Here is a 12,980-nt window from a genome sequence, read left to right on the forward strand (position 1 = left end):
ATCCCTGGCGTGGCTCCTGTGACCCTCCGGTGGATCCCTCTAGGTGTGTATGCCCAGCTCTGAATCAGCTTTGCTGGTGTTGGCCAAGCCTGTCATACATATTAGAAGCTCAGAATTGCTCTTGGTGGGATTAATTCACACTCTATCACCTATTTTTTTGCATAAAGTTGTATTGAAAAAGGGTACTCCCCATTTGTTTATGCAGTGCCTGGGGTCACTCAATAACAGTGCTGAGGAACTGCTGCAGGAACCAAGTAACACACAAAGCCTGAACTATCTGCTGTCTGTTTACAGAAACCCGTTGTTGACCCTGCTCCATCAGGTCTTGTTCACATGACAATCTCGGGGACCTGAGTGGGGTTGGGGGTGAGGACTAACAGTCCCTCAGGCCCTTATTGGAAATACACACGGTCCCTTCTGCAGCATTCAGAAATTCGAAGCTGGTTAGAAATCTAACCCAGGTCCCAAGTGAGGGAAACAGAAATGGGGACTTTGTAGGAGGAACTGTGTTGTCGGAGTTTCTGTCCTGCCCGGTTCTTGCAATCATTAAGTCTTAAAGAAATCACACAGAGGTCTACATAAGTTATAAACTGATTGGCCCATTAGCTCAGGCATCTTATTAACTCTTATAACTTATATTAGCCCATTATTCTTATCTGTGTTATAAGTGGCTCAGTACCTTATTCAGTGAGGCAGTCACATCTTGCTTCTTCTCTAGCTGGGACAGGACAGCCCAATAAGCTTTCCTCTTCCCAGAATTCTCCTGTTCTTGTTGCCCCGCCTTTACTTCCTGCCTAGTTGTTCCACCTATACTTCCTGCCTGGCTACTAGCCAATCAGCATTTATTTAAAATATAATTGACAGGATACAGACCATCGTCCCACAGCAGAACAGAAAAGGTAAATTCCAAGAGACCTGTCACTTGTGGGGTCGTGAAGGCCTCTGGCCATTTTCAGTATTCATCCTCCTGAATCATGTAACGATTGCTTTCAAACAGAGAATTATAGAGAAACAGGTACATGGCAGTCTAGGGTTCACATCTAGGCCTAAGATCTCCCCTGAGAAACTCCTCGCAGATATCTGTGAGAGGACATGGCTGTCATCATGCTGTAGGAAATCAGTTCTGTTTGGCTTTCAGTACTGCACCAAGTCCCTGAGAGAATCCCGCGAAGACCTGATTGATCACACAGAGCCTTGGGAGCTCGTCCCAGGTTTGCATCATCTGATTCTTGGTCTCTGACCCTGAGAGGAAATAAAGCAAGAATCAATTGGATTGTTGAACTTGAGGTAGCTGTTTATGGAAATAAATGGGTCAAATTTATAGAATGCTTCCAATACAATTTTTAAATGTTATTTTTTTTTCCAGTAAAAAGCCCACACAGTGATTCAGGGGGGCCCATCGTCCTCTCTTTTTGAATCTCTCTCATTCCCAAGATAGGCTTTCTCCTACCAACAGAAAGGAAGTAAACAGAAAGATGTGATGGCTCATCCTTCATAACTTTAGGCTCAAATGTGTTATCTAGAACTCCTGCTTGAATATTTTGGTTTAAAAAAAAGATGAAGAGATTGTGCCTAAATGCAATGGAAGAGAGTCCCAAGTGTACCTGGGAAAGTGAGTAATGAACATTGTGAGGTCTGACCATCTATTTAATCCCCACAGGAACCCCCTGTAGAACACACACAGACCCCTCTACAAGGGACCACCCAAAACTCTCCATAATGACTGCTTTAGCTCAAAATCTGGGATCTATAGATATTACTAAATTCTACTTGTTAGGATTTGGTCTCTGGAGGTCTGAAAAACATGAATTTTAGATAAACTGATAGACACACAAAGAGAGGGAAAGAGAACACGGTGATCAAGCTAGGCTGTAAGGCATAAATGGGGTGAGTAGATGAGAAACACGCAGCCCTCACTGCTTGATTGCAACAATGAATTCAAGCTGAGAGACATTTTTCAGCTAGGAAATTCTATGATTAGACACTGGGTCTCAATTCTTGGAAGAGCCTTGCCACCCAATTGTTTTTGTGAAAATTTTTTTCCTGGTCCATTAACCTCTGTGATCATCTGTAAAAGCCAACTGAAGAGTGTCTCCTTCTGGGGCGTGGGGGAAGATCATACACTATTCATAGCCCACTGAGTGCTCGTGTGTACATGTGGACACAAACATGGTTCTGACAGCTGAAGAATTTTATATATGTGGCAATGCAATACTGTTTCCTCAGAAAACTGATCCTTATGATCAGCTTACATAGAGTCAAGTTCATAATCATTGCCTGGACACAGATTTTAGCCTTATTATTTTGCTAAGCCCTTTGAAAACAAAGAATCTGTGTGTTGTGCGTGCATGTATTACTAGGAATTGAGCTAAGATTCATGCATGGTAGGCAGGTGTTCTGCCATTGTAATCAATCCCCAGCCCTAGAGATCTGTCTTTGTCTATCACTGCCCAGACCCCTGCATGTGGTATTTACTGTGACAAAATAAAAAGGCATTTATTGGCATCCTGGTCACTGGTCTACTGCTAAGAATAGACATTATGACTGAGCCAACTTTTATAAAGGAAAGCACTTAATGGGGGAGGGGGCTTGCTTACCGTTTTAGAGTCCTAGTCTATTATGACAATGAGCCCGGGCACATGCGTGGTGGCACAAATGGCATTGGAGCAGTGAAATCTATATCCTCATCTGCAGGCAGAGAGAGGCAGGGTAGAGAGGGAGAGAGGACGGGAGTGTGAGACAGACTGGGTCTGACTTGGGCCTTTGAACCTTCAAAGCCTACCACCAGTGACACACTTCTACCAACAAAGTCACACCTACTTCAACAGAGACAGACTTCCTAATCCTATTCCTCTCAAATAGTGCCACTCCCTTGGCGACTCCACATGAGCCTACAGGGGCAATGCTTATCCAAAGCACCACAGCTGCATGTGCTTAGTGCCTCTCGTGGTTCCTGTAATGCAATCGGTGTTTGACAGTAAGAGCTATTTAACAAGCACCGAGAAACTGGGCAGCACAGGGAACAGAAGCTCAGGGGTTAATTGTAGCCTCTGTGCTACCTGGCAAGCACTCCTGGGCAAGTTTTGTTTGTATTCCATACAATCCCTGTGAGTGCATTTTTATGAGCCTCATTTTCATACTTTTAAAGTTTTCCCTCAATCCTTGCAGAAGAAGATAGGCTTAATATTGAGACTACACAGGCAGATCTCTAGGCAATTCTCTGGGGAGTAGAAATGACAATTGTTATAATTGTAATAATATTTTTTAGGAAAAGCAGTTAGTAGCCAACCCACTGTGAGCCACTAAATCAGGGTGTAGTAGCAACTTTTCTTGTTGCTATGGCAAAATATTGTACAAAAGCAACTTAAAGAAGGCCTTACTATTTATTTGGCCTTAATGTTTTGAGGGTACACTCCATCATGACAGAAGTTAACAGGAGGCAGCTGGTTCTATTATGTCTACAGTCTGGAAGCAAACACAGATGAAGGCTGGTGCCCAGCTTGCACTCTCCTTACTCAGTCCAGAACCCCAGCTCAGGGGATGGAGCACCCCAGTTAAGCTGAATCTTACCAGCTAAACTAGCCCAATAATAGAACCTCCCTCACAGACTATACCCAGAGATTTGTCCCTTAGATGATTCTAGATCTGTCCAAATTGGCAGTATGGAACATCACAAGGGGTTAGGGCATTCTGAATAGCACATGTTGCAAATGGGTGATCCATGATCGCCCTTTGATCACCAGAGTATTGGAAATGCATCAGTAAGCCCATGTTTTTAAAAGCAAGCTTGATTATAATGATTGTCTGATATCAGAAAATAGCCAAGAAACTGAAGCGATGCAGATTCCGATAGAACTTCTCTTTAAATCTTGGTATTTCTAGGGTGGTTGCCATGACTCAGCGGCACATCAGAGGCACTTCGGGAAGTTTTTAAGGTGCCGGTGCCTGGGTCAGCCACCTCCGCCCAGCTGAGACTTTCTGTGGAAAGCTCCTCCATGATTCTAACTGCATCTCTTGCTTAATTTTAAAGAGGAAACGTCTCGGTGCAGAGGGCACTTTCTTTAGCTTCTGCTGCTATAAATTTTTGGGCTTTTGGGTTACTCGCATGATGTGCTTTTCCCGGCCGGTTTCTGGCTGGCAGTCGTGTGTGTGACGGCACGTTCCCATGCTTCCACAGCACATCATGCTTGTGCAGCGCCAGATGTCGGTGTCAGAAGACGATCTGGAAGAGTTCCAGCTCGCTCTGAAACACTACGTGGAGAGCGCCTCAGCCCAAAGCGGGTGCCTGCGGTAAGTGCTTGCGGACCAGCCCCCACCAGCTCAACACAGATGGTGAACGTGGGCGTTTAGGTGAGGGCGCAGGGGGTGCCAGAGCACAGGCATCTCCAGATCCTCATGTTCAGTTCTGCAGAGTTGTCCACCCCTCTGGGGTATGGCGTTTGCAGAATTTAGCAGGGATATTTTCTGTTTGATCTCTGAACCGGAGTTGATTTAATCGTTAGGAATATAGAGAAACAAGGTGGAGAGTCATCAGAATAAGAAGGTTTTCAAATAGATTGCAATTTCCCCTTTTGCACACAGGCAGCCAGGACCCAATAAAAATCATCTGTGTAGACAAGACTCCCACTCGTGGATGTCTTACCTCAATTACCCTGTGGACTAATGACCATTTCCACTATTGTGAGAATAGCAGGGCTCTCCAAAATGAAGATTTCAGACCTTGATTGTTTCCTAAAAGCAGTGGCAGCCTCTCTTTTCTCCCTAAATTCCATGGCCTCCTCTCCACTATGTAAAGACTCATAAAACATGCTATACCTCATCTGTAGTTTTCAGAACAACCCATACAATAAGCCAGTACTAGAACAGTTGTTCATGAACTGGCAGGATTCCAAACATCCAAGGACTCTGGTGCCTCTCCAGGAGCATACTGTCAAATGCTGGGCATGAGCCGAGACTTTGAGTATGCAGGCTTCAGACCCAGAAACCTATAGGCACAGCCATCTACAAGGAGTACTGTCTGTTCCTTCTTACCGTGCCTCAGACCTGACCATAAATACATACCCAGGCAGTCTCTCATGCCAGCCCAGAAGTTCACAGCACAGACAAACTTACCTGCGTTCAGAAAACGTCCACAGCCATGTTCATCTACCTGTGAGCTTGTTTTACTGCATACCCTAATGCTCTTTCAACATTCAGGGAAAGAGCTTTAGCAGATGGGTGTCTGTGGGATGTGTGTGTGTGTAAGTGTGCGTAAGCATGTGCATGTATGAGTCTTTGTTTTGCTCTTCTGTCTGGTGGTTAATTCATTTTTATTTATGTTCGAGCCTACCTTTCAGGTCTTTGATGTAAACCAGGATTAAACTTGGGTTAGAGCTAGGAGTGCATAGCTTTGTGTCTTAGGGATTCTCATTGGCTATAAACCTCACTTTTCACCATCAAGAACTCATGGAGACAGCCCTGCTCACACAGGCCTGAGATCCCAGTGACTTTGAGGTAGGAAGATAACTAGTTCAGGGATTCCTAGGTGACAAAACGAGTTTACGTTCAACCTGGCAACTGTAGTGAGACCTTGTGCCAAACACAGAAAAGTATTAAGGATGTCCTTCAGAAGTAGAACAATTGCCCAGCATGTATAAGGTCCTGGGTTCAATCCCTAGTCTCTCTCTCTCTCTCTCTCTCTCTCTCTCTCTCTCTCTCTCCCTCTCCCTCTCCCTCTCCCTCTCCCTCTCCCTCTCCCTCTCTCCCTTTCTCACACGCACACGCACACAATCTCATGGAATGTTTATGTGTGAACTGAAGACCCTGAAACCTGAGCTAGACTCACCAGTTCCTTCTTCTTGGCTGACCTGGCATCTCTGCAGTATGAGTATCTCAGCAGCTCCTCACCTCCCAGCGCAGCCTTTGTAAGAGACACTAGGAAATGTTGCACTTCCATGGCTACCGTTCTACTTCATATCAGGATCAGAAGAGCACAGATTAAAGCAGTTTCACCCTTGGAAGAATTAGAGATTTTCCGAGGCAGGGACGTATGTAGTTTCTAAAAGCCCACTCATTTAAAAATAAAACTACTCAGAAAACACAAAAGAAACCCATGCAACTGCAGGACACTGAACTCAGTAAACTTTTAGAAATAGCAAGGACAGAAAGAAGAAAAGTCTGTGCCGAACTCCCGGGGATTTGTTAGATGTTTTATATTTCTTAAAAGGGCACAAAAGTTTTTAAATTTCTGAAACCACTCTGGGCACCAGAATAGCCCCAGAGAGGAGGGCCATGCTGTGGGCAGGTCAGAGAGGCAATAAGTGTGATGCTGCAAACCATGCAGAATCATGAAGAACGGTCCCCAGTGGGAGCAGAGGTGAGGAGAGGACCGTTTGCTGGAGGAAACTCCCAGTCTTGCCTTATCCTCTGCAGCACTGGTCTGTTTCTGCAGCTCATTTCCAGGGCAGGAATTGTCAGAATGTAGATCTTACCAGATGTAAGGAGCATCAGAAAATGACCACACAGGTGGAACACCCTCTGCAAGAGACATCCCCGGTCTAAATTCAATGTTTCAGATGTGTTAATCAGCCCTGGCTCTCTCCTTGTTGACAAATCATCCAATGCCACTCACTCAGTCGCTGTGATCCTGGGTACCTTCCACAGCTGCCTAGTGCTGGCTGATGAAGCTATGAATTATCAAAGTTTTAGATTTGTTTCCCATGATGCTTAGCTAGCCTCCCCATGCAAGACACAGAGTGCTGCCATGGGTGATATCTTACAAGACTAACAACTTTCATCCATTTTCTTATTTAGTTTTCATGGGAATTGCTGCAGGCATATATTACATCCAGCTTAGAACAAAAGCAGACTCCGGTGTGTTAAAAACTTGTCCATGTTTAATCTTCCTTGTCTGGACTTAATTACAGTTGAATTTCCTGAACTTTTTGTGGCTAAGTAGGGGTGGAACTGAATTAGAACTTTTGCTCTGAGTATTCCCTGAGACATTTGGAAGTTTGAGGACTGACAGAGGTTTGGTTATAGAATTCTGTCAATGGTGTTCAAAGACTTTGCGGAGGGCTGACAAGATGTCTGAGGAGCTAACAGTGCTTGCCACCAGGCCCAATGATCTGAGTTTGATCTTTGAGAGAACTGGCTTCTACTGCTTATCCCTGACCTCCATATACCCAACCTGGTGTGCACACTTCACACACACACACACACACACACACACACACACACACACACTTTGTATATTTAATTTGGAGAAAAACTCAAGTAGATCGTTCATGTGAGTGGATATATCATGATATATTATATGCAGCTCACTTTCTCTGCCTTTATGAATGCCCGGTTCCTGTGAGAGAATCATCATACACAGTGTGCTCGTAGAATCAGCCTTGACACCAGACAGGAAATAGCTTCTGCCTTCGATGATTTTGTGATCTTACTTTGTAAATAGGATCCTTACTCATAAAGGTAGAAAGCAATTCCAATCATATCCTTGTTCCAAAATTCTACATTTTTAAATAGAACTAAGTTATCTCTGAGGCTACTTACTCTCAGCTACAAAACTCTAGAAATTGATATATTCATATTTCCAATGTCAAGGGCCCAGGAAATGTGACTGTCAATTATATTGCAAAAATCGCTCTTGAGACACCCTTAAGAATGAATGGGTTTGTGGAGAAAGTCGCAGAGCTTACCCAGGAATTTCTGGGGTAGGAAACACAAGACCCTTATTGTATTATGATCATGCAGCTAATACCTACTCAGAAGAATCTTAAGTTGAGCTAGTACATTAGTACACCACACCTAATGAATCAAACTATACTTTAAAACCTATGAAAAATACCATGTTACAAAAATAAACAAAGTGTCCTTTATTCTTGCTCCACACTGCTATGAGCAGGATCTTTTAAAACAAAAATGTATTAAAATTTCTTTGTGTAGTTACTGCCACCTGCTGGTCACCAATAGATAAAACCTAAATATTTCACTGATAAATCCTTAATTTTTGATCCTTCATTTTGCTTCTTAATTTAAATATATTATGAAACATTAGACTAAAAAGATATTCTTTAAGAATTCAATTTTTAGCTGTATCACACCTTCTTTTCTTGGACAAACTGTGAGCTTCACGAGTGTGAGCGTGCCCCGCTGTTCCGTCTCAGTGTTGGTTGGCTCTTCCTCATTTGCTCTGTTATTGTTCAACTTTCCCCTCTGTTTTAGACAACTGTTCCCCACTATGCTCCACACTGCTGTGAGCAGGACATTTTAAAACAATTTTTAATACATTTTGGTATAAAAGATGCTTAATAAAACTTGTGAATGGGGACTGGGGAGACGACTCAGTGGTTAAGAGCACTGGCTGGTCTTCCAGAGGACCCAGGTTTGACTCACAACTGCAGCCCATTTCAGCAGACCACGATACCCTTTTCTGGCCTCCATGGCACAAGACATTTAAGTGTACACAGACATACATACAAGCAAAACACAAATAATAAGCTAAGAACTTTAATAAAAGTGTGCAAAGATAATATTAACCTAAAAATTATATAACAAAATAGATGCAGTGAGCTACTCAGTTATTGATAAATCCACTTGATACTCTGCCCGGCTTAAGTTACTTTGTTTCCTGTACATACAGGTAACATTGCTGCATGCTACATACAGAGATTAGAAAACTTGGTTCACTTTTGTCTGTGTGTGCACTTAGAGTGGTTATGGGTATGTGTGTCAATGTGTATGCACAGTACACAGGTGGAAACTCAAGGCTGTTAGGAGTCTTCCTCGGCTGCTCTCCACCTTCCTTGTTGAGGACTGTGCACGTTGTCATTTTTGCTTTTCCCGGGCCATTTCTCCCACCCATCCTTTTTGCTTCTTTAATTTCCAGAGCACAATCATGCCTTTTCTATTTCAGTATTTCTATACAGAAGCTTGCAAATGAATCTCGCTACATGATTTATGAGTTCTGGGAGAACAGCAGCGTGTGGAACCGGTAAGTTGCAAGGAAAAATTACTTGTTTCATTAAATGTGGGTGTGGCAATGTACATGAAGACACTTTCGGACTGTTGTTAAACGTGGATGTGGCGGTGCATGTGAAGACACTTACACTGTTGACAAAGTTGTGCTTTTACTTACTTTTGTGGTGCTGTAGATTGAACAACTGAACCCAAGGGCTCTGAGCACGCGAGGCAAGCACTCTGTCACTGGTACATTCCAGTTTCCCTTTTAAGTTTATGCTGTGAAATCAGGGTGGATACGTTGTCCAGAATGATCTTGCACTTACTCTGTGGCCCAGGCAGGCCTTGAATTTGAAACACTTTTGCTTTAGCCTTGATGAGCATCTGGGTTTCAGGCCAGGTATTTACCTCCTCTTCAAACGTGCCTGCCCTAGTCCACTGAATTCTACACTCTTTGGAATTTATGTCATAGCTTTGCATGATGATCCCACTCTGAGTTTTTGCATTTTACTAATTCTCTTGGTAAAGCAGAATTAGACAGGGTCACGGGTATCTCAGGAAGAAGTGATGAGTAGGTATTAGATTTTATAAAATATGAGTTCTGTGGACATGATTTTGTTTACATTTAAAACTATACAGTGGCTAATACAACTTTTCAAATGTCCTTAAAGATTACAAGATTACAAATATAAGAATAAAGGACATTGGAAAAGCTTACAGGTCAACTTTGAAAGTAAAAATGATTACCACACTGTCAATGGAGCTTGCTTTACTGTTTATTTAAAATTTGGGGAGGGGGAAGAAATATACAATTTTAAAATGTGATGAAGGAACTTTTGTTCTTCTATCACATAAATAGTTCCTGATGGTTTTAGGTAGCACAAAAAATATTGCTCTCTGATAACCAGTATTTTAGAGTGATAAATATGGAAACAAAAGAGAATGCTGGGAAATGGAATTGATTCATATTTCATCTCAAATTGTTATTTTTGTGGCTTCAAGAAGCAGTCTTGGTGGGCAGCTCAATGGCAGAGTGCTTGTCCAGTAATAAATAATTGAAGCGCTTTGTGCTACAATGAAGACACAATGGCAACAATATTATTTCAGGCAGAGTCTGGAAGGCAACTTAGATCCAAGCACATTGGCTATTTTAAGAATGAGAATTGTATTCTCTGTTAGAAAATTTGCAGTTCCTATTCTTCGATAGCCTATTCTTCAAGCATGCAAATATTAAAATTCTGTCATTTCTCCTGGAACTCAGCCTACCTCCTGTTGTTGTGTAATTTGTATGCTTATCTTAAATGGCCCTTTCTTCCAAATTTCTGATAATTATTACTCTTCAGGTTGTATTAAAGTTAAGTAAGCATTAAGAGCTTATGTATCTGACCATTTAGTTCAAATCACCCCCAAATCTTGACATCTTGGTTGAATTTGGTCTCTGCTGTCCTCTACTTGGGAAGGCTTTTAACAAAAATGCACAGCTTTAACCTACAATCATTTCACAGCCACCTCCAGACGAATTACAGCAAGACCTTCCAAAGGAGCAACGTGGATTTCCTGGAAACCCCGGAACTCACGTCTACGATGCTAGTTCCTGGTAACCACTTACGCATGTCCTACTTCTCTGTGCTTCTCTACCATGCCTTCCTTTAAGGCAGCATGGTCTTCCGCACTATCAGTGGAGTGTTCTTTACTGCTTATTTAAAGTTTGGGGGAGGGGGAGAGTGGAATAAATATTGTCTTTTGTCCTTAATGACTATTTGTTTCTAGCTGCATTAAACCTAGTACTGGTAGTTGCTTGGTTACCACAATTTTAGGAAAATTTAAGTATAAGTCAACTCATATACTTTAAAAAATTATTCATGTTCTTTACTATTTTACAACTAGTACACTGAATGCAATTTTAAATAAGTGATCACAAAATAGTTGTTAGAATGTTAGGAACGTTCATTATAATCATTTCTAAAGTTCTTATAGCTGGGAGAAAGAACAGGAGGAGAGAGATTTGGAATTGTCTAAGAAGTCTGAAGAAAGCTTAATATTACTGAGAAAATTCACTTGCTGTCTATCCGCATACTCAGTTATCACTGGTGCATGTATTTACTGAGTAATAATGTATGCTTGGCACTGGAGTTCTGGGATACTTTTAGCCTTCACTGGTTGGGAGTCTTTTCTGACCAAGTATTTTGCTAGGAGCTAATTGATGTATAAACTAAGAACAATCTCTAAGTAAGGGTAAAGTGCTGTCTATCCAGTGTGACATGACAAGAGGCTGTTTACAAAGGGCACATTTACACTTACACAAAACCGAAGCACAAAGTACTTATTCCTGGAGACCATACACGCATTGTAGACTACGGAAATGATCTTACTCAAAGTATGGATGACAACATGGTCCAATCAGTGATAACTGACAGGGCGGACAAGAGGGGTCAGCATGAGCGCAGACAACACCTACACCAGGAGCCTGCTGGGATTCCAGCTGCCAAGGAGCAGTGAGATCAATTCCGAGTGCGGACATGTGCAGACAGACGGGAACGTCTTTCTGTGAAAGGTCTGGAGAGAAAGGAGAGCCTCGTTTACTCTGGAGAACGGGGTGGGGGCACCATTGAGGGGAGAACCAGGACAGGCAGGAAGGGATAAGATAGTATCAGAGTAGAATGCATGGAGGCCAAGCACCTTGGGGGCAATTCGTGGTGAAGTGATTGGGAAAAATGACACAGGAAACTGAATTTGACAAGACCACTGCTAAAGAGAAGTCTGAATGGAGTGGTGGGGATCTGATGCACTGAGGACCAGGTGGGAGACGGTACTGCAGCTGGTGGGGGAGACAAGTGGCTGGGGGAGATAGCTTTCAGTTTAACTGACCCCCACAGTCTAAGACAGAGCTTGGTGTGCCAGTAGAGCATCTGGGGACACGAGTACAAGATCTCTCACTGCATAGCTGGTTTAATCCTCAAAAAAAAAAAGCCATAAACATGGCTGAGCTCCTGGGGTTTGCAGTCTGACTCAGTTTGTATGTCAAGGTGCCAGAAAAGTGTGCTGACAAGCTATGGAGGAAGAGACTGAGGAGGCCACATTCTATTTATCTAGCAAGGTTTTAGCTTCAGTATTATGAGCTGAAACTTGCTATTCTAATAGGTTCAGCCTATAACACAAATGATGTACATATGACTGACTAGAGCCTTTGTCACTAGAATGTACAAACACAGGGCTAGCATTTGTCTGTTCATCCTTAAGACTGTACTGGTGCTATATGACACAAAACAGTGGAACACTGGTATTAGACATGCAGATCTCCAAGGCCTAATATTAATATTTTTGTGTTTGTCATCAGATCTATTTTCAATTCTCCCCAAACTAAACTTGTTGGTTCAAAAGGGTAAATGTACTGTTTGTTCTTATTGGAGTCTATCCAGGTCAGAAAACTTGGGTGGAAGCTCATGAGCTAGCAAGAAGGGTGAGAGGAATGGTATAGTAAGCACTGTAAATATAAAATAACCTAATGAGTTTTCTGATCCAGCATCACCATTATTTTGGATAAGCCTGTGATGTGATGAACTCCTCCACCACTGATACATGCATTAGTTCACTCCACTGTCTCGGGGGTCCCTAATTCAGAGAAAATTGGGCACAAATAAAACTGGATCAACTCTCATCCTCAGAGGCTCAAGTTCATGCAATCTATGTCCAACTTTGCCTTCATTTTTATATCACACCTAATCTCGACAATGATAAATGGAACTTAACAGAACATAAGGAAAAAGTTAGTCTTGGGCTTCTAACACAAATGGGAACTCCTTTAATCTCAGCACTCAGATCTCTGAGTTCGAAGCCAGCCTGCTCTACAGAGTGAGTTCCTGAACAGGCTTCAAAGCTACATAGAGAAACCCTATCTCAATAGAGACAGAGAGCCCAATCTATTTCAATGTTTTCCAGGTGTGACTGCAGGAACACAACACCCTGAACAGCAATCTGGGACCTAGACATTGAGTTTTAACAGCCATACAACTTCTAATACCAATTTTAAGGACCAG

At 42.5% G+C, this 12,980-nt stretch overlaps 1 protein-coding gene across 1 annotated transcript in view; it reads left to right on the top strand.

Moving 5' to 3' along the window:
- Positions 1-12,980, top strand: part of Necab1 (N-terminal EF-hand calcium binding protein 1) — a 151,602-nt gene that overhangs the window by 135,105 nt on the left and 3,517 nt on the right. The window contains exons 10-12 of the mRNA XM_085676983.2: positions 4,178-4,290; positions 8,900-8,977; positions 10,449-10,540. Of these exons, the coding sequence (XP_085533109.2) occupies positions 4,178-4,290; positions 8,900-8,977; positions 10,449-10,540 (283 nt within the window). The remainder of the gene's footprint in view (positions 1-4,177; positions 4,291-8,899; positions 8,978-10,448; positions 10,541-12,980) is intronic.

This window comes from Myodes glareolus, chromosome 16 (genome assembly GCF_982192425.1).
Source record: "Myodes glareolus chromosome 16, mMyoGla1.1, whole genome shotgun sequence".
NCBI lineage: Eukaryota > Metazoa > Chordata > Mammalia > Rodentia > Cricetidae > Myodes > Myodes glareolus.